Raw genomic sequence first — 25,432 nt, forward strand, 5'->3', positions numbered from 1 at the left:
TTTGAGTTCTAGTTTTACTAAAAGGTGAGTTCTATTGCAATGGTTATTTTCTTTTGTGTTGTCTTTAAGCAAATAGCAGTTTGAAAGTAATGAGTTTTTTTTTTTTAATGTTAGTATAGCACCTTTTTATTTTTAAGCATAGATTTAGGAGAACAATACAACCATGGCTTTTGCTTTTCTCAGTTTTGCTTTTTAAAATTAGAAGTGGATTTCTAATTTTTACTTAAATTTAGTAGCAATTTTCCCACTAATTTAAAAAAATGTACATATATAATTTCCCATGTTTATTGAGGAATAACAAAAAGTAGATATTTTAACTGATTTCATGATTTATAAGAAAACCCTCATCATTATTTAGACTTGAGCATTTGCAGCCTGTAAAGCTGTAATATTTTGATGAATTAGTAAAGTTGTAGTGCTTCCAAGTCTACAGTGAATCTGGTGGTAAGCTTATTTTGCCTCTGCCAAGTCTGATTGAACCTCCTTTCCAAAATTGCTGTTCTGTGCTCCTGGGTTTTTTGTTGGATTTACGGTGGTGGTTTTGTTTTTAGGTGAGATTTCAAGAATGAGCTAAATACAGGTTTTATTAGGTTATTTGGGGTTTTACTATAATGAACAGTTATATATTCAATGTAGGGGTTTTAAATTATAAAACTCATCTTTCCTTTTGGCAGATATATATTGCCTTTGCATTAGTTATGGATATCATTACTTAATTAAAGGTTTCCTTGTGGAATGTATCTTCAGGGGACTGATGATAAAGCCTCCCTTTTTAATCTATTTATTTTGATTTTCAGATTTCATGGGATTTCCATTTACCCCAAATTGAAAATATTTAGTCTTTTATCTTGTAGTATTTTACTTGGAGGGAACCTTGTTGTTACTGCTGGACTAAGTCAAATCAAATGCTAATGAATTCTATTTTGCAACCTTGTCTTTCCTAGTTTATCTGGCCTTTTTCTTTCCCTACCCACCTTTGACCAGCATTGGGAATTCTTAGATGTGACATTGGCAGAGAGTTGCATAATATTTTTTATTACGTTTTTATTTTATCAGAGTATATGATTGAACGACCAGAGCCAGAATTCCAAGACCTAAATGAAAAGGCACGAGCACTTAAACAGATTCTTAGTAAGATCCCAGATGAGATCAATGACAGAGTGAGGTTTCTGCAGACAATCAAGTAAGTGATTTTTTGTTTTGGATCTTTTTGTAAAAGTACTTCAAAGGAACTACTCATCTAGATGTTTTAATTTTGTTATGACATTAATATTAAGTTGAAATGTTAATTTGAAATAAAATTTGAAATTTTTATATGCTACATCTTATTATTCACTTGTAAGCTATGGCATTTGGTTTCAGAGTACAATAACATTTTTTAGATGGATTGTTTCATTTAAAAATAATGAAATGTACATAAACTGGAATATAGTATGAACTATATAAATAATGGAAAAATGTAAAAGATTAAAATAAATAGAGAAATTGGATAAATCACAGGATAATAAGAGATACCAAAATTGTTTTTATGTCAGAAATGGCACAGGTCATTAGGATAAGTAATGTACTCTTGGGTGTAATAGCATTTTCTAATATTGATCCAATTGTGGACCTTCAAATCCTTGCCTTTGGGATATAGGTTTAGTAAGACCAGGAACCTATATAGGAACAGGAGACTGGCTGGGTCCCATCCCCAAGGTATTTCCTTATGTATGTGCAAATATTCCAAAACTGAAAAAATTCAAAATTTGAAATACTTCTAGACTCAAGCATTTCAGGTAAGGGATACCTCAACCTTTATAGTTAAAATAAACATGTTTGGCCCATAAAAGGAAAAACTGTCAGTGATCTCAAATCCAGTTTAGATAATTTATTTCTAGAGTTTTCAAATAGTTTAGTAAGTTTTCATTTGCTTTGATAATGATATATATGCTGATGAGCCATGCTACATTCCCATGAAGATTTGGTATTTCAAATAATATTTTCAGCAGATTTTGCTTCATATTATTGAAGTAGAGGTTTACACAATCAATATCATCTTAATAGCAGTCACTCATATAGAACTTAATAAGTGCTAAGCACTGTTTTAAGTGCTATACATATATTAGCTTAGTACAACAACCCTATAACAGATGAGGAAATTGAGGCATAGGAAATTAGGTAATTTTCTTAAAGTCACATAGCCAGTAAGTGGTGGAACTGGATTTGAACCCAGGCAGTTTGATGCCAGAGTGTTCTATGCTGCTTCCCAATCATAGATTTATATTGTTCATCTGGTGATTGAAAAAAGAGTTTTTTTAAAAAAAGTTTTCTTTTTAATTATTTTGGGTACATAAAATAGTTATACATTTATAGAGTACATGTGATGTTTTGACACAGGCATCCAATGTGTATTAATCAAATGAGGGTAATTGGGGTATCCATCACCAAAAGCATTTATCATTTCTTTGTGTTAGGAACATTCCAATTCTACTCTTTCAGTTATTTTAAAGTATACTATAATTTATTGTTGACTATAGCCACTTTGTGATGCTATCAAATATCATTCATTCTGTCTATCTGACTATGTTTTTGTACCCATTAACCATTCTCACTTTATCCTTCCCTCCCTACTACCCATTCCAGCCTATGCTAACCATTCTACTTTCTGTCTTCATGAGATCAATTGTTTTAATAATTAGCTCCCACATATAAGTGAGAACAAAAGAGATTTGTCTTTCTGTACTTGGTTTATTTCACTTAATGTTTTCTAGTTTCATCCATGTTGTTGCAAATGACAGGATTTCATTTTTTATGGCTATATAATACTCTGTGGTATATATATATACCACAATTTGTTTATCCATTCATCTGATGATGGATACTTAGGTTGATTCCAAGTCTTGGCTAGTGTGAAAAGTGCTGCAATAAATGTGGGAGTGCAGATATCTTTTCGATATACTGATTTCCTTCCTTTTGGATATATACCTAGCAGTGGGACTGCTGGGTCATACCATAGTTGTATTTTTTAGCTTTTTGAAGAACGTCCATAGTGGTTGCACTAATTTATATTCCCACCAATGATGTATGAGGGTTCCTTTTTCTCCACATCCCTGCCAACATTACTTATTGCCTTTCTTTTTGATAATAGCCGTTGTAACTAGGTAAGATGATGTCTCATTGTAGGTTTGATTTGCATTTCTCTCATGACTAATGATGGTAAGCATTTTTTTCCTATATCTTCTCATTTGTATATCTTTTGGGAAGCATCTATTGAGATCTTTTGCCCATTGTTTAATCAGATTATTTGATTGTTTCCTATCAAGTTGTTGAAGCTCCTTATATATTTTTGTTATTAATCCCTTGTCAGATAGGTAGTTTGCAAATATTTTCTCCCTTTCTGTGGATTGTCTCTTCACTTTGTTGGTTGCTTTCTTTGTTTTAGCTTGATGTGATCCCATTTGTTCAATTTTGCTTTGGTTGCCTGTGCTTTGGGGATATTACTCAATAAATCATTTTCCAGACCAATGTCCTGAAGCTTTTCCCCAATGTTGAAAAAAGAGTTTCTGCTATTTGAAAGAAGCAAGATAAAATGGTAAAGGACATCTAATACAGAATGCCAGTACATAAGAGATAACAGTATTGTGGTTGAAGCTAGGGTATAAATGGCAGGCCCAGAGCCCTCATCCTGTTACGCCCTTTTTCTTCCTGTGGAATCTCTGAGACATCTTTGCTAAATCCTCTGTGACTCTAAGAAGATACAGTTTGAAAACCACATTATTAACAGCTATATTTTTGTCATAAGGAAGTTGTACTTAACAGTCTTGTCCATAGTCATTGACAGGCTTTATGAGGGTCTTATGTCAAGTATGTGGGAGTAGTAATATTTCAGTTCTGTTTTCTGGAGTGTACTCAGCACAACTGAATTAAGAGTAATGGCAGTGAAAATTTCCTAACCATTTTAGGAGGGGTAATTTGCCCTACTAAGTTCATTGATATATATATTATTTTTGAGACTAAAATTCAACCATGTGCAAATAGTGTAGATGGCTAAGGTCTAATTATTTGCATCACTATAATGTATGTTTCTACATTTTGATGTATGTTGTTACCACTGTTAATTGCCAAATTAGTGAGTAAAATTGCACTGAAATAGAAAATCGCTTATCTTTTAGGCACAACATGTACAATTTAAAGTTTCTCTTTAAAATATTTTACTTTCTTATATTTATCATCCATCTATTTTAGCAACATTTTTCAATAAGCATATAAATCTGCTACACCAGGTACTATAGGTGATGCTATAGGTTGTATTAAAATAATAAACAGATTCCTTACAGCTAATAAATATTCAGGCAGTTTTAAATATATTAGTAGACCTAGATTTGAATCTTCAGTCCAAGATTTAGCTGTGTGACCTTGAATATATGTTGCTTCTGTCATTCTCGTTTCTGCCTCTGTAAATGAGGGTAATAAGTTGTGAGACTTGAAAGTGCGTAACAGAACCTAGCATACATTCATGGACACATGCTAGCATTGTTAAATAAGGATTTTTCCCACTTTCCTTGTACAGAGTTGATTAGGAAAAATGAACCAGCAAGCAGATTTTTAAAAGTCCTCTTGATTAATGAATGTTTCTGTTTGATTACCTCTGAGCTTATCCAAATATTTTATAAAATTAATTTGTAGGGTTTTTTTTTTAAAAGTCTGATACATTCCAATTAATGGATAACTAGTGGAGACTTGCAACTTAGTAGATCAAAAGCCATGCATTTATCTATTTACTCTTTGTAATTTGCATTTCATATTCTTAAGGCTAAAATTCACCAGGGTTTATTTGTTTCAGGAGTTTTCATGATGGTTTCAGTATAGATTTTTTAGAATTGTACAGTCTAAACCAAATTAAACATACACTCCAGGTGGCACGATCAGAAGCTCTACTTTTCTATGTAGTTTTTTGATAAGGTGTATGTTTACATTCGCTGATTCTTTTGTCTTTCAGCATACATGTTTCCCAAAAGTTGCCCTTACTAAATAGCTGCAAATTGCTAAACTTTTCCCATTCTACTCATAACGGCTGGCTCTGACCACAGAATTCATCAGTTTCAAGCTGCATAATTACATGATGGTTATTTTACCTTCAAGTTTTTAAAATTCCTCATCTGGTTAATTGTAGTATATTTTTGTGCTAGTATTTTTCCTATAAGAAACAAATTACTAATATAATTTAGCTTCCCTAGTATAAACCTTGGTGCCATAAACGAAAATGCTTTTTCTGTGTACATACAGATAACATAATATTTGGCATAAATTGCTTCAGATTTTTTTAGGGGGGACATTTTTCATTAATTTGGTAGGTCAGACCTGACTCATCAGCAGAATCACCTGGGGAGTTGTTTCCCCCACCCCTCTTAAAGTACAGACAGATTTCCAATATTTATTAGCAGGTCTGGGATAGAGTCCAGCAAAACCCTCCATTTTCCTCACCCCCCACACACCTTTTTTTTTTTTTCCTTCCTATATGAGTTCACTAACCTGATTCAGAACTACTCTTTTGACCTGTAGAATCCAGCCATTATCATTGTATATGGAAGATATGTTCATCATGATGATTAGTACTGAAGGCACATTTTTATATTCCCCTTTTACAGAATATTAAAATACACTACCAAGTAAGACTATATATAAACAGCTAACTGATCACTGTAATTTTCTTTGTTATATTCCATCTTAAATAGCTCCATTGTGGATTTGGAAAACTTTGCATATTTAGACTTGCCATTTTTTATTTGTTGAAATTGTAGTTTTTCTCAGGTAATAGTATGATCATATGACACCATTTTATTAAACAGTGGTGGATTTTGTCCATCACAGCAGTACAGAGGGATTCAATTTGCTTAAAACCATAATTGAACAGTTATATAACTTAAAACTGCTATTAACAGAGGCAAAAAATGATTGGACAGTTGGTTATGTAGAATTTATTGTCCTACTTGAATATGTAATGTTTAATGTTTCAGCCTAATACCAATGTTTGAGATACAGGAGGTAAGAAGTATTTATTGAAAATTTAATAAAAATATTATTACTTCAGGATAGGCTAAAATATTTTTTATACCAAAATCTTATATGCCTTTAATTCACAGAATTTCCACGTGCTTATTTACCAGGAAATATGCTGGGAAACACACACATACACACAGAAACCTGGATACTGAGCTTTTTTTTTTTTCTTTTTTGAAATAAAGCTAAAATGTTTTAGATATGAAATATCTGAAATTTGACATTTGTAATTGAAAAATCAGTAATAAGATTTAAAAATATAATTAAAAATAAATATTTGGGATGGTCTTACTTAGATTCATATTTTCACTCTTGCATTCCATTTGAACAACAAAAGTTTTTGTAGTGATTAACAGCTAAGAGAGTGGATGTGAAAAAGAGAAGACTTGTCTTGGAGATTGTGAGGCTATTTGAGATGCGGAATTATATAAAGTTAAATTTGACAGAAAAAAATTGCTATGAAGTTAGAAGGTGAAAATTGAAAAGGGCATAGATATAAATGACAAGAAAAGTTCAGAAAATATTGTGCATAGATAGGATGAAAAGTCAACTCATGAGAATTATTGATTTCTTCTCCTTCTCTCTTTAGAAAAGGGAGAAAGGTGTTGATACATATATAGTCAAAGAATGATTGCTGGAAAGGTTAAGGTAGAATAATATTCTGATATTGTCTCTCCCAGTAATTTAAATATATCTTCTAAAGGAGATAGTGACCGACAGCAAAGGTTTGGAAGAGGAAGATATTTATTTGCTAGATAGAAGGGAAGGGTGTCTGAAAAGAAGAAGAGGAATATTTCCTGTGAGGAGGAAATGTTTTCTGTTAAACATTAAACCTATTAGGTATCTGACATGTAGTATTGTTAAATACAGAAAGGTGTTACATGTAATGTAAAATTTCATAAAATTGTTCATTAACAAATTGTTCAAGTAACAAAAGTGGAGAGACTATTATAGTTTGAATTCAGCTACATTAATCAGACAAAATAAATTAAAAAAAAAACAGGAAAAGAAAGGCTTAGATACGTTTACCCTCTTATAAATTTGAGTGAGGAATTCTGAGTGAAATGTGATTGATTTGGGAAAATTGGTGTTAGTTGGCAATGTTTGGTCAGGAGAATCAGGACCACAGCAGGGTATAGGCTATTCTTAAAATATATGTAGACAAATTTCTTTCAAATGTAGCTGATGTTAAAGATTTTTTTTTTCCTTTTCCAACAGGGATATAGCTAGTGCAATAAAAGAACTTCTTGATACAGTGAATAATGTCTTTAAGAAATATCAATACCAGAACCGCAGGGTAAGTTTCGTAGAAGCCTTGCTGGTTGCCACCCTAAATGTTGGTTTACAACTAGTTGTCTTATTGAATTAAATACTAAGGGATTTTAATTATTGGAAATAGTTTTGTGTCATTAACCACTGGATTTATTCTTGAATTTAAATATGCTGTTTTATGTGTTTAAATACTCCAAAAATGCTTATTTGTAATATAAAGTGCCTCCCATATTATGTATGATCTCCTGTCTTTGACTTTGGCTTTTGTATTATTTCTCTTATTTAGTATTTTTTTCTTATTATTTTTCATGTCTGTAGGCACTTGAACACCAAAAGAAAGAATTTGTAAAGTACTCCAAAAGTTTCAGTGATACTCTGAAAACATATTTTAAAGATGGCAAGTAAGTACTGTCATTTATCCTTTTCTTTAAAAATTAAATAGATGATGTGGTTTTATATGATACTAAAATCATATAAATTAAGCCCTTTTATTCTATTGTTGGTACTCAAGGCAACTGATAAACAAGGCAGACCATTAAAAATAGAAAGTAAATGGTTGCTAATTCAGCCATAACTCTTCTAGAGCAGGAGTTGTCAGACTTTTTCTGAAAGGGGCCAGATGGTAAATATTTTAGATTAGGTGGTCCTTTCACAACTACTCACCTCACCTCTGCTGTTAGAGCGCATAAGCAGCCATAGATAAAATGGAAATGAGGTGTGATTGGGTTCTAATAAAACTTTATAGAAACTGAAATTTGAATTTTGTATAATTTTCAACTGTCACATAGTATCCTTTTTATTTTATTATTTATCATTAAAAATATAAAAGCATTTTTAGTTTACTGGCTTATTTTGCCCACTTCTGAAGCAGTGGTTCTCAAACTTTAGTAGCTTAATCTACCTGGAGGGTTTGTTAAGGCTCAAATTGCAAATTGCTCCAAGGGGCCCCACCTCCAGAATTTCTGATTCTGTAGGTCTGGGGTAGAGCCCAAGAATTTGTATTGGTAAGAAGTTTTCAGATGATATTGATGTTGCAATTCTGTTTAGAACTACTGCATAAGGTTAAAGCAGTGGTTCTTAAAATCCTGTCTGCACATTAGAATCACTTGGGGTGAGTTTTTAAAAATCTCATTGCCTAAGCCCCTCCACCGATTCTGGTTCAGTTGGCCTGGAATAGAGCCGTGGTTTAAATGTTTTGTGAAAGTACTCCACATAGTTTTAAAGTGCTGTAAGGCTTTTGATCCACTGTCCTGGAAGGAGAGAAACTTAAATTGGCTTTCATAGCATCCTTCTATAAAATAGGAGGTATACTAAAAATATAAATTGGACGTTATTTTTAAATGTACATTCATTTAGTTGCAGAACACTATAGAAAGCCAAGTGATTTTATGTATTTTTGCATACCTACACACATACATATAATGTGTAAACTGATGCAGAGGCCATATCTTCTGTAATATTATATAGGTGGTTCTTTGTACTTTAAATAGAATGCTAGAATTTTGTGGACAAGGCCGTTTTCTAATGGTGCTCAAGGTCAGAAAAGTAATCTACATAGAGGATTCAAACATCCTATTCTACCATTCAAGTTTTAAGACCCCCATATACAGGTCACACCATTACAATATTATTGTAATAATATTTAAAAATAATAAAAATCATTAGATGGAATTCTGTTAATTTTCAGTGTCATTTTGAACAGTTCAAACAGGTTGAAATATTTACATTATATTAATAAAGATATTGAGCTAGATTTCGTTAATGGTTTTATGTTGTTCCATACTACCATTCAGGTTATCCAGGGGAAAGGCTCCTTGATGACTTAGTTTAATAAGGTAGCAGCTGTGTTTTGAAAATAAACTTTTGTTTTTTCTGTCTTGATCTCCTGTACTAAGCCCAAATAACCAAACACACATTAAAAGAATAATTTACATGATGGGATCATTACTTCTGATACTATTTTGTTACTACTATGGAATAAGCACATTGAAAGATAGAAATTAACTTAGAGCCTAATTTTCATTAATTTGAAATTATGTACTCCCACATAGGGATCACTCAGGCTTTTTGCTACTACTTTTCCTCTTGAGTGGCTTTTAAAATTCTATTTCTTTGTGGATGAATAATGTGCCATAGGTCTTAAACTTGTTTCCTCAAAACAGAAAATTATTAATATAGCCCAGTCTTTAAGCCATCTTTCAGTACGGGGTGAATTTGCATTGGTTCAACTAATTCTCCCTGGTCCCTGTCTTTTGAGAAATGTCGGATAAAGATACAAGCTCTGCCTATGATACTAAGAAATTGATAAGGCCACACAGTGGGACTGGGGCATCAGCTTTGTATTCCAGGCACATGAAGATAAGCCATTAGGAAAATGTGGTGGAGCACAAAGCAATTTTTAAGAACATATTTTTATATATTATCAGGTCCAAGATACTGAAACTATATGATTATTTTGTTTTAAAAGTAGATTATCCTAAAAGTAGTTTGTAGTTTATCATTCCCACCCATTTTTTTTTTTTCTTGTGTTTTTTTTGGGGAGTGGGGGGAGGGCAGTGGTTGAAAGAGAGTGGGTTGAATCAGCTTGGAAGTAATTAACTTTTTCTTAAGTATTTGTCATGCCCATTGACGTACAGATTTTGAGACTGACTGTAAAATACTTTTTCAGATTTATTTGTTAGTCTGTGAAACCACAGCTGAAGACCTCATCTGAATCTTCCTTTTGGTTAGTTATGTGTTTGACCTATAAATGAACTCTGGTTGTTGAGGTGCCACCTACCATTAGCAGCCCTCCAACACTTTATTGCCAGCCAGAACCACCAGGGGGCAGTAATTCCTAGTTTCAAATGATTCAGGACCATTAAATCCCAAATTGGAGTGAAAGTTACTATGCTCAATGCCAGTTTATCTTTTTTCTCCCAGATTGATTTCACTGTTACTGTTAATAGATGACATTAAGTATAAATATTTTAAAAGGGTCAGTTTTTTGGATGAAATTAATGCTTGTTTTTTCTTTTTAAACAGGGCAATAAATGTGTTCATAAGTGCCAACCGACTAATTCATCAAACCAACTTAATACTTCAGACCTTCAAAACTGTGGCCTGAAAGTTGTATATGTTAAGAGATGTACTTCTCAGTGGCAGTGTTGAACTGCCTTTATCTGTAAATTTTAAAGTTTGACTGTATAAATTATCAGTCCCTCCTGAAGGGATCTAATCCAGGATGTTGAATGGGATTATTGCCATCTTACACCATATTTTTGTAAAATGTAGCTTAATCATAATCTCACACTGAAGATTTTGCATCACTTTTGCTATTATCATTCTTTTAAGAATTATAAGCCAAAAGAATTTACGCCTTAATGTGTCATTATATAACATTCCTTAAGAGAATTGTAAATATTGGTGTTTGTTTCTGACATTTTAACTTGAAAGCGATATGCTGCAAGATAATGTATTTAACAATATTTGGTGGCAAATATTCAATAAATAGTTTACATCTGTTAAACATTTCTTTACTTGAAAAAATGCATATATATATGTGTGTATATATGATCAGAAGACCAAGACAACTTGGTGTAATGTCTAAAAAACTTCTAACAGGAGGTTATTAGCAGTTTATCAAATAATAAAGCAACGAGAATTCCTATTTTTTGTCCTTAATCACTTTAGGGAAAAAGTACTCAATGGAAATATTTTTGTTAGTTATTTGCATAATGAAGTACTGAATATTTTTACAATATTTGCAACCTATTTTAAGAGACTTATGAGAAAGAGATGGCAACTTGTAGTATATTCAGACTATAATGCCACTTTTTAAACTGTGACAATGTACATTTGAATCTGAAAAATTAAGTCTTTCTGGTATGCTGGGCCCTAATAAGCTTTGCACAGTTTTTTCTCCAAAATAGCCTCAATCAATAGTAATTTGAAAATATTCCAAGTGTTGGTTTGAAATTGTCATAAGTGTTAATATTCTACACACTTTTAAAATATGTAGTTTTGTTTCACCATAGAGAAGTTTTAAGGAAACTATATAATAAGTATTCATGTTAAGTGATTTCATTTTTCAAGTATAAAATAAAGGGAAAATCAGAATTTATTTATCTTTTATAAAGATTTTAAGTGTTGAACTAAATTTCTGTTGGAAGCATATTTTTTTTTTTTGCTGTAAATGCAATTATTTTAGTTACTTTTTTCTCCATTTTGAAAAATAAATTTTTGAAAGAATTACTATCATTGGAAACATAAAAGTAAATCATCCTGTTAAATGTAAACAGGAAATATGTTGAAAGAAGCAAAAAACCAATAGAAAATTGTATGAAATTTCATAATTCATGGACATTTTACTAATTTAATTTTTTTTCTTCAAAGATACATAGCCAGTAAAACAAGTAGAATTGGTGATCTTCACTATTTATTTTTGGCATAAACTATCATTTCCTCTTGGAAGTAGATGGGTGATCATTTGCAGAGTAGACTTGTGAATATATGAAGAAAAAAGATACTGTTTTATTTGCAGCAGACTCTTCTAACATAAACCAAATACCCATCATCCCTACTCTTCTTATCTTTATTCTCCTTAAAAGAACTCAACCAGTTACCAAGCATGCCTCAAATCACCTGTTTTTATTAGTCTTCTATCTTTTCATTCCACTATTGAATATTTCTAGCTTAAATTTTCAAGAAATATACCTCCAAAAAGGAGGCTTATTTTCAGAATACTTCAGTTTCTCATCCTTCCAGCAGAGCTCATTTGTGTCAGTGAAGAAAGGGCCAGTGTGGTCACATTCAGATACATCTCCAGAGAACAGGAAAGCGGCTTCAGAGGAAAGGAAGAGGAGACCATTTGTTGAGCACCTTCTCTGTGTTGAGCACTATTCTAGGTAGATTTATTTAATTCTCTTAACAGTCTTGTGACTTAGCTATCTGCCTTGCAATTGAGGAAACAGAGCTTAGATCACACAACTGGTAACTGCTAGGGCCAGGGTTTAAATTCATTGGTGTCCAGATTCCATCTCTTTCCACTGAACTGTTCATTGCCAAAAATACACCTTGTTTAGGATACTAGTTCTCAAACACCAATGTGACACACCTCTCTCTTTTGTCCACAGAAAAATGAGACTAATTAGGACAATGATTTTTTTTCATAAATCTAAATTTATTCATTTTAAAGGATTATTTTTTTTGGATATTTAAAATGCCTTCTCACACTTTTTTTTTTTAATCAGTATGATATGTGGTTTTTTTTTTAATGATTGCATTTTAATAACCTTATTGGGCAAAACATAAGGTTGGCAATCCAATATCAGTCCCTTCTAATTGTTTTTTATAAACTTTTTATATGGAGATGATTTCAAATTTATAGGAAATTTGGAAACATAGTACAAACAATATCCATATTTTACTCAGATTTACCTGTTGTTCAAATTTTACCCTCTTAGTTTTATTATTTACTTGTTCCTTTGCCCTTCCTTAAGACTCCTTTACTCTGGATCATTTCCATAACCATCTTTGTCTTTCATGACATTGACATGTTTTTGAAGACTATAATCTTCTCTCCCTCTGCCCTTCCTTTTTAATAGAATGTTTCTCATTTTGGGTTTCCTCCTGATTAGATTGAAGTTATGCATTCTTGGTCAGAATACTGCATTGATGGTACAGCATCATCAGGGCATGACATGAGGGCACACAAGTGCCCATCTTATTGGTGATGCTAGTTTTGGTCACCTGACCAAGGTGGTGGTCAGTTTCTTCAATTTATAGTTATTTTTTACCTTGTAACTAATAATCTGTGGAAGACTCTTTTAAGTCCATGCTAACATTTTCCCCCAGGATTTAGCATCCATTTGTGATTCTCGCTTATTCGTTCTTGTCTTTGGTAGTTGCAAGATGGTGATTTCCCACCTTCAGTATGCTTTCCACATGCACCAGTTGGCAGTCAGCATGCTAATGTAAGCAGGAGCCCTCTTTCTTTTGATCCATCCATCCATCCATTCATCCATGTATCTACAGCCACCTAAATTCTTATGTCTGTTATTGTTATATACTCATGCTTTTCTATTTTTTTTCCCAGTGGTTTTTAATTCATTACTTTGGTGCTCAAATTATCTTAAATTTGACCAACAGGAACTCCTTCAAGCTGGCTCTTGTGTTCTTGTCATCCTCTATCATTTTGTTTAAAGCACTTATTATCTTACATAAAAGATATTCCAAGATCTACAATCGGCAAGTTCTCCATAGGACCGTAGGGAATGATATTAGATACCTAGCTCTGGATGCTGGATCTGCTCATTGCTACTGGGTGTTTATTTCTAGGCTGTTCAGCAGACAGAACTAGAAAATGTCATGTATGTACAGTCACCCCTCTGTATCCATGGGTTTCGCATCTGTGGGTTCTGCATCTCTGGATTCAAACAATGGGGGATTGAAAATATTCAGAAAAAAATTAAAAGTACAATAAAAAAATACAGTATAACAACTAATTACATAACATTTACATTGTATTTGATACTATAAGTAATCTAGAGATTAAAGTAGGCGGGAGAATATGTATAGGTTATAGGCAGATACCATGTTATTTTATGTAAGGGACTCAAGTATCCGTGGATTTTGGTATCCCCGGGGGTCCTGGAACCAATCCCCCGCAGGTACCAAAGGATGACTGTGCATACACATACAAATAATGTGTGTACACTACATTTACATGTGCTTATATGCGCTTATGTTTGATTTTAGAAATCATGAGTTTATACCAATACCTCCAGTTGCAATCCATTCTCACAGGGTTCTTTCTTGGCTTCTCCATTCCATGTTTCTGTGTCCCTTCATCAAAATCCTGGATCCCCCAATAATCGATTTATTTACTCTCTCAATCCTGTAATATATCTAACATGATTTTAGGATTGCTTTTTCCCAAGTGTCACTGAAAAGCAAGATTTGCTTACAGTTCTCACCCAATCTGTACCCTGCCCCAAATTAAGGATAATGGTTACATTGTGTGTTTATACAGATTACCTGGATTCTGTTTCTTCCCCCTCCCTCACTGTGATTTACGTTTTCTTTTTAAAATGCAATTGAGTTCATTTTTTCAGTTTGCCTTCAGGTTTAAGGTTCTTCTCCCAACCGCTTCCCATGCTTGTTGAGTTAATTTTATTTTTAAAATATGGAGAACCTTAACATGCTTCTAGAAGTCAGAACTATGTGAAAACATACACTCCGAGAAGTTTAACTTTCTCTCATATCCCTTCTGCCCCATTCCACACCCCTTGTAGGTGTCCAAGTTCTCTCTCTTTTTTTTTTTTTCCATGAAGGAAAACAATAAATGTAGATTTTCTGTTTTTCCCATTCTTACACAAAAGGTAATGTACCTGAATGGGGGGAACCAACCATTCCAATTTTCCTAGGACCGAGAGGCCTCACAGAACTTCTAGTGCCAAAACAGGGACAATCAGGCAAACTGGGACGGTTGGTCACCTTACATATATGCCCTTTTTAAAAAAAGTTTTATTGATACATAATTTACATATAAAATTATCATGTCCTTTTTTAAAAAAAAAACTTCACTGAGGTATAATTTAATGCCAAAAAATTTACCCATCTTAAGTGTACTATTTAATTATATTTAATAAATTTAGAGTTGTACAACCTGACCACAATCCAATTTTAGAATAGTTCCATAATTCCTATGAAGTCCCTCATGCCCAGTTACAGTTCCTCCTTGTTCCCACTTCTCACTCCAGGCAACCACTAGCTGATGTTGGTACTTATCTGGACATTTCTTACAAACAATCATACAATGTGTTGTCTTTTGAGTCTGACTTCTTTTGCATAGTATAATGTTTTCAAGCTTCATCCATGTCTTAGCATATATAGGCATGTCTGTCAGTACTCTTATTGCTGAATAGTATTCCATTATATATTATATTTTGTTTATCTGTGTAATAGTTGATGGACATTTGAATTCCATTTTTTGGCTATGGTGCATAGTGCTGCCGTGAATATTCACATGCAAGTCTTTTTCTGGACATAGGTTTTCATTTTGGGGTAAATACCCAGGAGTGGAATTGCTGGGTTGTACGGTAAATTTATATTTAACTTTTTAAGAGACTGCCAAACTATTTTCCAAGTGGCTGTACCATTTTACATTACCAGCAATGTATGAGGGTTTCCTGTTTCCTCCACATCCTTTTATCATTTGTTAAAATTACAGATGTTCTAGTAAGTGTGAAGTGGTAGCCCATAGTATTTTTAATTTGCATTTCCTAATGACAATGATGTTGAGAATCTATTTATGTGCTTATTAGCTATTTCACACGTACATATTGTTAATGCATGTTGCCTTTCTCACTTATCTCCATAAATCACTCCATGTAAGTTCATAGACATCTTTCTCCTTTATTTTATTTTTTGGTAGTATTCCTTGGTGTGTAGTTGCCGTAGTTTAATTAATGAATCTTCTATACATGGACATTTCGATAATTTTTAATACTTTGCAAAAATACACATAATGCTACAATGAATGACCTTTCATATATAATTCTGTTATGTTTAAGTTAAAGCTTCAGAGTAGATTCTAGAAGTGGGATTACTAAATCAAAGGATATATGCACGTGTAGTTTTGTTAATATTGCCTTTCTGTAAAGGTTGTGGCATTTCACGTTCCAGCAGCAACATGCAAGACTTTCCCCATAGCTTCACTAACAATATATTGTCAGGCTTTTGAATTTTTGCCAGTGTGATATGTGAAAAGTGGTATTTCATTGTAGATTTGATTTGCATTTTTCTTATGAGTAAAGTTAAACATCTTTTTTAAGGACCATTTTTATATCTTTTTGTAATTTTGACTTTTTTATGTTGTTCTTTTGACATGCAAACTTTTTTTTTCTTCCAATTTTTATGTAGTCTATCAACTCTCCTGTTAAACTATCTGGATTTGGTGCTTTTTTGTGGAGTAGCTTCTTTATAACTTTATTTCTTCTGTTCAGATTGGTTTCTTTAAGCTTTCTATCTTTACAGGGATCAGTTTGCGAAGCTGTGTTTTTAAGAAATTATTTATTTCCTCTCGGTTTTTCAAATGTGTTTCCACTGAAGTAATCTTTTATGTTTCTTTTTTAAATTCTCTATATCAGTAGTTATTTCTCTCTTATTTTTTATTCTGTATATTTGCACTTCTCCCTTTTATTCTTTATTAAACTAGCAAGTCATTTGTTTTGTTGTTTTGGTTTTTCCATGACTTCATTCATTAATTTGATACTCATTAATTTTTCTATTCTCTACCTCTTAATTTCTGGTCCAATATTTATTATTTTATTCCTTGGTCTCTCTTTTATTTTATTTTGTTGTTATTCTTCTAGCTCTTTCAGTTAACTCATTTTTTAAATTGATATTGATATTTAGTGCTATGAAATATTTTCTGATTAGTGCTTAGAATGTACTCTCTATATCATAATTTTTCACAAATTTTATAATTTTTGTTTGTATTTTCTATTTTGTCCAAGAGCTAATTTTAAAAGACTATCTAATTTTCAAGTGGAAGGGCCTTTTTGGTATCATTTTTAATTTCTGTTTTTATTGCATTGTGATCACCAAGTAATGTTTGTGGTAATTTTACTTTATAGTACCTGTTTTCTTTGTGCCCTAATATATGTTCAGTTTTTTTCATGTATAATATTTCATGCATACTTAAGATTATATTTTTCTCTATTTTTAAGATGTAATATTCAATATATATCCAAAAAGTCTACTTTAATGGCTATGTTGTTGAATTCTTATATATCTTTACTTAATTTTTATTCACTTGACCTGGCTAGTACTGTGTGTTAAAGTCTCCTTTTAGTGGTGTGTTTGTTTCTATTTCTCTTTGCATCTCGGTTTTATTTGATATAGGTGATTGCTGCGTTGTTGTATATACAAAACCGGTTATATCCTAAATGTTAAATGTGGATTTTAATATTGCAAAGTGTTATTCTTTGTCTTGTTTAATAATTTTTAAAATTTGTCTTTTGACCTTGAGTTAAACCCATTCACATTTACTGATACAACTGTTCAAGTTTGGGCTTAATTCTGTTATATTATTTGTTAAAATTTTTGTGTGTATTATGTTATAGTTACTTTCTATTTGATGTGTCTTTTTTGCTTTTTTAAAACATTCTTTTTGTTGTTTGGAAAGGTTTATATTTTTATTCTAGTTGTTGCTTCATTTTATAGTCTTAATCCCCTTTTCTTTGTACTTAAACTTTTACTATCTGGTATGCCAGTTTTAAAACATATCCTTTAACTTTCACCTATTACCTAAATAACAGTCAGCATTCTTATTCTATTGTTTTCTTTTTCTCTCCCTTTTCCTCACATTTTTCTATTTCATCGAAACATAGAAGTTTGCATATTATTCTTCTACCCATGTTTCCATTATTATTTGTCTAAACTCTACAACTAATTATATAAAGTGCTCACTGTTAGTCTTTTTAACAAAGTTTTCATTCATCTCTTGATTGGATTAAGTTCATCCTTTAGTAGGTTCCTCAGGGAAGTTACATCTATATAGTATTCTGTGAGTTCTTTTGTGTTCAGCATTATTTTTCTATAGTCTTTATACTTAAGGGATATCTTGGTGGTTTATAATATCCTTGGTTCACATTTTCTTTCCTTAAGTTTCTTGAAAATGTGGCTTCACTGTTGCCCTGCTTCGTAAGTTGTTTTTGAGAAGTTAGAATATGAACCAAAATGATTATTCCAGGTCTTTTTTTTTTTTTTTTTTTTTGTACCTTATGGGCCTTTTCTATGGGTAGATTGAGGTACTTTATTTCTGGAAAGTTTTCTTAAATTACAGTTTAAGCTAATATTAGTTCTATTCCATTGTTTTTGTCCTTCTGGGGCATCAATTAAAAATACGTTGGACCCTCTTTGAATATTTTCCATTTCAACCACTTTCTCGCTGACCTTTTTTACTCATTGCGTTATTTCATTTTTCTTCTCTTGTTTATCCAAATCTCTTCCTTCTGCTCGTCTACACGGTTATTAGCTACAGAACTCCCCTGATTAATCAGAATTTAATGCGGAGTTTTCTATTTTGTTTTTCACTTTTTCCTACATGAGAGAAAAAACAAAACACATAAACAACAGATACTTCCTGGGTAACAGCAGGAAAAGTACAAATGAAAAACAACGCTACTTGTTTCTTTGCCTCCTTGTATGTTTAAAATACAAAAAGCAGAGAAATAGAGATTTCAAGTATGGCTTTGCTGTGAACAGTGGACAGAATGCTGCTCTGCACTGATCTTCCTATCTTGGTCTCCCTCCTTCCCCCCCACCAATCTTCTAAAATACAAAACACCTAAGAAAACACATTCTGTCACACATATCCAGTTCTTGATTGGACATCCCACTTAGCTGGTTCTCAGAAAACTAATATTGCTATTATTACTGTCATGTTCGTAATTGCTTGTATCTGTTAGGAATACATTAGGTTGCAGGCAACAAAACTAAATAATGTTTAAATAAATAAAAAATTTTTTACATAAGAAATTTAGAGAAAGGAAGTTGCTGATTTTGATAGAGTGTCTCAAATTTGGACTTTGGGAGGTTTTCATAGTCTTTTCCTTAGCTACTACAATCATCATGTCCACATTCAAGGCAGGATAAATGGAAGAGGCTGCACCTTTCCTGTCTTATCAATAAAGCAAAAGCCTTTCCAAGGTCTCCAACAGTCTTCCACATATGGTTTCATTGGACAGAATTGTGGTACATGATCATTTCTACTAGTAAGGGAATCTAGGAAAGTAGGTTGTCTTGTTTAGCGTGAGGCACAGTGTTCTTCTGTTTGAAATGGGTGTTCTGTTAACAAGGAAGAGGCAGGGAATAGATGTTGGGTAGGGAACCCAAACTACGACGTCTAGAAGGAAAAGGTTAACAATTTGTTCAGTAGCCTTTTCTTAAGCTTCAGAAATACTTCAGCATTTGACCTTTTGTAAAATCACCTTTGCCACATTAATTCCAGGAATTAGGAGAAGTTTATATATACTGGACCTAAGGCAAATGAGACTTGGCTAAAGACTGTAACGAATCATGTACTCGTACTTCACTGTTGCAAGTGTTTATGAAGAAATGAATAGCTGGTATTGAGATGCAGGCTGCACTGGAGAATGGGCACTAGTCATGGACACCTGGGCAGGTGGAAGGTGCTATGTGACTTTCAGGTATAAAAGCCAAAGTGAGCCCAGAGCCAGTGGATTTCCTGAGTGCGATTGTCCTCACACTCAGCTGTGTATCTGTTGGTGCTATCACTGCTCAAGCACAAATCCTGAAATTTGCACTTTTCATTTAATTTTTAGCAGGAAAAGATTTTAAAGATACAGAACTGCATTTAATACATATGGTAATATATGCATATGCATATATTATCATATATATTGTCATTATTGTTGAACCAATCAAAAACATTGCAGGTGTCATGATCCTTATCCTAAATACTTCACCATCTGTCTCTTAAGAATACATTCTCTTACATAACCACAAGGCAATGATAAAATTCAAAAATTTGATATTGATTCAATGCTATTTATTATCAATTATACAGTTCATATTCAAGTTTTGCCTATTCTTCCAATACTGTCCCCTCTCCCCACGCTGCCACCCCCAAATCAGGAGCCAATCCAGGATCATGAAGTGCATTTAGTTGCCATGTATCTTCAGTCTAAATTTTTCTTTGTCTTTTTATAACATTGACATTTTTTTTGAAGGGGACGGTTGTCTGTTTTATAGAATTCCATCAATTTGGGTTTGTCAGACTGTTGACTTATGATTAATCTCAGTTACACATCTTGGCAGGGGTATTGCAGAAGTGGTGTTGGGTGCTTAGAGCATCTCATCAGGATATACACGATGTCAGTTTGTCCGGTTATTGGTGATGTTAACTTCTATAACTTGCTCCACTGAAAAGTACTCCTGTTCTTTCTGTAAATATAAGTCACCTGCAGGGAGAATACATTTAAATTATTTAAGTATTTTATTTCCTAAGAAACTTTCATCCATTGATGTTCCCAAATCAATTATTACCAAAGTTGGTTGTAAAATAATGATTTTCTAATTTTATCAACATTTCCCTCTCTCAGTGTTACCCATTCCTGTCATTATTTATTTTGATACTCAAATTGATCCTGATTTGGGAGCCCCTTTATGCTTTCTTTTATTTCCTTTTGATGTGTCTCTCGTTTGAAAAGCATTTTCTTACTTTCTAGGCAACAAAACATTTCAGGTTCGTCTTGTACTACTCCTGCTTTAGCCCGGAATCCATTTCTACAAGGAAAATGGTATTTAGAAATGAAGATCTGGGCTCTGAGTGTGCTCATTGCAACTGAGGTGTCTCAGCAGTCAGAGCTATGAAAGTGTGTGTGTGTCTGTGTGTGTGTAAATTTTTACTGATCTACTTCCTATCCAAGTGCACAGAGTTCTTTCTTGCCTTCCTCTATTCCATATTTGTATCTCCCTTCTGCTACAATGGAAACCCTGATTCCTAAAATAAAACAATATTTATTTGCACAATCTTATAATAGGCACAACATTGTTTTAAAATAGCTAGACCTATGCCACCACAATCAAGAAATCTATTAGAGATCAATATTTCTTTGCACAGGTAGTTCTTTTTTTCCCCTTAAATTGAGATTATATAGTTGAGGTATTGTGCCCTAAACTTCCTTGGACTTTTTTTTTTTTCCTTGTGATTATGTTATGCATTTGGTTAGGCTCACTTTTTTCTGTTTGTATTCAATTTTAGTGTGTTCCCATCCTTATTGAATTTTTATTTTTTAATATTTTAAAATATTAACATGCTTTCTGAATTCAAAAATTTGCATAGATATTTCAGGATTGTGTTGATGTCCACTCTGGATTCTGCACTCATCAAATAGTCTTATATCTCTGATGTTTTTCTAGTCTATACATAAGTTATCATCGCCTGCTGACTTTATTACCTCAATTGTCTCCCAGCTGGTCTTGCCTCCTTTCAAACCAGTAGTTCTGACCTGTGGCTGCACAACTGAAACATCTGACTAATTTTAAAAATTACTGGTGCCTGGATTCCACCTCCAGAGATTTTAAATAATTGTTCTGGAATAGGGCTGGGCATTGGATTTTTAAAAACTGCCTAGATCATTTGTAAAACTAACTAGGTGAGACCCACTGGGCAATCAATGATCTTTCATAAGTGCACATCTCATCACGTTACATTCCCAGCTTAAAAGTTTCCATAGCTCTCCAGTGACCTCAGCATGAACACCTAGCTCATTTATCATTATTTTAGAAGTTTTTACAATGTTCACAGTCAAGTATGAATTCAATAATATTACCTGGGGCATAGCATCTTTTCTTTTTCTACAGAGCTCACAACATTCCCCCCTCCCCCTCCTTTTAAAATTAAGTACTGGAAGAGACTTTAAAGATCGTTTAATTTAACAGATGAAGATTCTGAAACCAGAGAAGTTAAGTAACTTCCTCAAGGTCATGCAGCTGGCTATTTTCATAGATCTGTATCATTTCCCCCTAATTGAAAACTTGACTCACTTCCCTAAATTTAGTATCCCACTTGGTAAAGTTGTAAGCCACACCATTACCACACTGTGTTTTCCCAATAGATCGATAAGCTCCTTTTCTTGAGTTTACTGCCCCTCCACCCCACACACATCTGTAGTGGACATAGACACAATAATTAGCACTCCTATCATCTGCTCTGAACATGCATAACTCCCTAATTCAAGAGTGTATTTTTAAAGCTTGCCTTTTTTTCATATTTTTCAGACAATGGCAAGAGTTAATCTTGCAAATTACAAAACCAAATGTGTTGAGTAAATTGAGATCCATTTTCTGTGACAGCATTTGGCCTAGGCAAGGATTGCAAAAGCTCTATATGCATTTTGTAAGAAGCTTTCTCTATAAGTACACTCGCAACAACTTGATTTAGGAGTGTACTTCCGATATTAATTTGACAATTGCTGCTCCAGCTGTGGAGAAATAGAGGCCCTTGGTCTTCAGGGCTTTTAATCAGAGGCACTATGTTCAGGAGCACTGTGTTCTGTAAGAAATATTTATTGTGGCAGTATTCTGTCTTGGAACTACAGTTTTCAATCTTTTAAAGTGCAGTTTGTTTCAGAACTTTGATTTTTACAAGTTTTAAATTCCTTTCTATTGCCTTTTTTTTTCTTTTCATTTCTTTGCTTTCCTAGACAGAATTTCTTAGAGTAAACAAAGGTGAAGTGGCAGCATTTTTCATAGGAGTGTAGACTTTTCTGATTTTTTGTTGTTGTTGTTGTTGTAAGTAGAAGGTTGACCAGAAAAAAAAAGAGTATTAAAGAGATTAAAAAAAAATATATATGTGTGTGGGTGTCTATGTTCTAAATGGAAACATCACTTATATTGACAATTTAGGGCCGCGATAGACAGTTTCACAGAATAAATTAAATACTCCCAAGACAACAGAGTGTAAAATTATAGCAGACAGGTTAATATTCTTCACCCTCATCCTCTCCCTCAGTCTGCTCCAACTTCCTCATCATCCTTCTAAAGGCAGCCACGTCCTCATGGGCTTCAGAAAACTGCCATTCCTCCATCCTGAACCCATGTACCAGTGAACAAAGGCACATCTGCCATACATCAGGTCCAACCTGCGGTCCAGGTGAGCCTAGGCCTTGGCAACAGCTGTGGTGTTGCTCAACATGCACACAGCTCTCTGCACCTTGGCCAGGTCTCTCTACCAGGTACCACAGGGGGGAGGCTGGTAATCGATGCCAACCTTAAAGCCAGTGGAACACCGATCCACACACCAGATGGTACGCTTGGTCTTGATGGTAGTAATGGCTACAATGACATCTTTGGGGACCACATCACTGCTGTGTAACGGGCCGCAAGCCGTGTATTTACCACAGCGAGGGTCACATTTTGCTATCTGGTTGGTTGGCTCGAAGCAAGCATTGGTGATCTCTGCCACAGTAAGCTGTTCATGTAGGCTTTCCCAGCAGAGATCACAGGGGTAAATATGTGGCCAGAGGGAAGGAGATGTGGAGATAGAGCACCAGGTTGGTTTGGAATTCTGTCAGATCAGCATTCAGGGCTCCATCCATTCTGAGGGAAGAAGTGATGGAGGACACAATCTGTCCAATAAGGCAGTTAAGGTTAGTGTAGGTTGGGTGCTCAATATCGAGGTTTCTAAGACAGATGTCTTAGGTGGCCTCATTGTCTGCCATGAAAGCACAATCAGAGTGCTTCAGGGTGGTGTGGGTGGTGAGGATGGAGTTGTAGGGCTCAACTACAGCTGTGGACACCTGGGGATCTGGGTAAATGGGGAGCTCTGGCTTGGACTTCTTGCCATAATCAACAGAGAGGTGTTCCATCAGCAGGGAGGTGAACCCAGAACCAGTTCCCCCACCAAAGCTGTGGAAAACCCAGAAGCCCTGAAGACCTGTGCCCTGGTCATCCAGCTTATGAGTTTGGTCCAAAATGAGGTAAGTGATCTCCTTGCCGATGGTGTAGTGTCCACGGGCACAGTTACTGGAAGCATCTTTCTTTCCTGTGATGAGCTGCCCAGGGTATAAGAGCTGGCAGTAGGTATCAGTGCAAACTTAGTCAATGACTGTGTGTTCCAGGTCTACAAATACTTCCCTGGGCACATGCTTGCCAGAGCCTGTTTCACACAAGAAGATGTTGAAGGAGTCATGTCCTCCCCCAGTGGTCTTGTCACTTGGCATCTGGCCATCAGGCTGGATGCTGTGTTCCAGGCAGTAGAGCTCCTAGCAGGCATTGCCAATCTGGACACCAACAACCTGGATGGAGATGCACTCATGCATGGTGGGGACTTGTAGGGCCCTGCAGCACCAGAGATGGTGAAGGGACAGCAGCAAGGATCTCCCACTAACAGACTACCAAGGAGTCTGGAGGAGCAGGGGTCAAAAATATATGTATTTGATGCCAATCCATTTCTCTTTATGTGTTCTCTTTTTTGTTTATTAAACAAATGATTCATTTAATAGATATTTATTTGGTGCATACTATGTGCCAAATGCTGTATTAAGTGCTTAATATTACATTATTATATTATAATGATTGTATTTATATATATTTTACATTAGTTTAATAATAATGGTAAACATATTGGTAACATACATTTCTATCCATAAACTGTCTTTTCTGTATTTCCATGTAACCAACTGTATTAGTTTCCAAGGGCTGCCATAACAAACTCAGTGGTTTAAACAACAGAAATTTATTGTTTCAGACCTCAAGGCATCAGCAAGAGCATACTCCCTGTGAAGGTACTAGGAAAGGATCTATTCCAGGCTTCACTCCTAGCTTCTGATAGCTCCTTATCTTGTGACAGCAAAACTCCGGTCTTCACATGGCTTTCTCTGTGTGTGTGTGTGTGCGCACGTGTGCATGTGTGTTCATATACAAATTTTCCCAATCAGAACAGCGGTCATCTTGGATTAGGTCACATCCTACTCCAGTATGACCTCATCTCAACTAATTGCATCTGCAATGACCCTATTCCAAATAAGATCACATTCTCAGGTACTGGCGGTTAGGACTTCCACATGTGAATTTGGGGGACACACAATTCAAACCATAACATCAACTCAAATGTCACCACTTACAAAGCCATTTTTACTCCATCTACCATGCCTCTTCAACTATATATATTTAAGCAATCTTTTCCTTAACTCACATAGTATTTCATCTATACCATTTTTACCTATATGATTCATGTAGATGGATTATGTTATTTTCTAGACTTTATGCTTTTTAATGTTACTAGTCACAACTGATAGCCATTCGTACCACCAGTTAATGCCCTACACATGTTAAGTCACATAAAAATACTTTAAATGAATGAACCAACCAACAAATAAAATATTTACATAGCCCTTTCTGGTTAACAACTGTTTCCACATACATGATCCCATTTGAGCTTCAAAGCAATTATTTGAAGGGTGCATGTAGGAATTATTATTTTCACTTAGGCCTGTGGAAACTGAAGCCCAAAGAGGGTAAATTTTTAGAGCTACATTGACATGGTAGAGACTGCACTAAAATCCAGGTCTCTTGTCTCTGAACTTAGAGCTCTTGTCCCATT

At 34.1% G+C, this 25,432-nt stretch overlaps 1 protein-coding gene and 1 pseudogene across 5 annotated transcripts in view; one reads left to right on the forward strand and one right to left on the reverse strand.

Moving 5' to 3' along the window:
• PDCD10 (programmed cell death 10) overlaps positions 1-11,412 on the forward strand; it is a 74,083-nt gene extending 62,671 nt beyond the window's left edge. For 4 of the 5 annotated variants that reach the window (XM_069472972.1, XM_069472970.1, XM_069472973.1 and 1 more), the window contains 4 exons: positions 1,057-1,183; positions 7,261-7,339; positions 7,633-7,715; positions 10,339-10,784. In XM_069472972.1, the coding sequence (XP_069329073.1) occupies positions 1,057-1,183; positions 7,261-7,339; positions 7,633-7,715; positions 10,339-10,420 (371 nt within the window). In that variant the 3' untranslated portion in view covers positions 10,421-10,784. Of the gene's footprint in view, positions 1-1,056; positions 1,184-7,260; positions 7,340-7,632; positions 7,716-10,338 lie in introns of all 5 variants that reach the window. The other variant, XM_069472968.1, reaches the window with a different exon arrangement.
• An 11,396-nt stretch (positions 11,413-22,808) lies between these two features.
• LOC138386513 (tubulin alpha-1C chain pseudogene) lies at positions 22,809-24,149 on the reverse strand (annotated as a pseudogene).
• Between the last annotated feature and the right edge of the window lie 1,283 nt (positions 24,150-25,432).

This window comes from Eulemur rufifrons, chromosome 7 (genome assembly GCF_041146395.1).
Source record: "Eulemur rufifrons isolate Redbay chromosome 7, OSU_ERuf_1, whole genome shotgun sequence".
NCBI classification, from domain to species: Eukaryota; Metazoa; Chordata; class Mammalia; order Primates; family Lemuridae; genus Eulemur; species Eulemur rufifrons.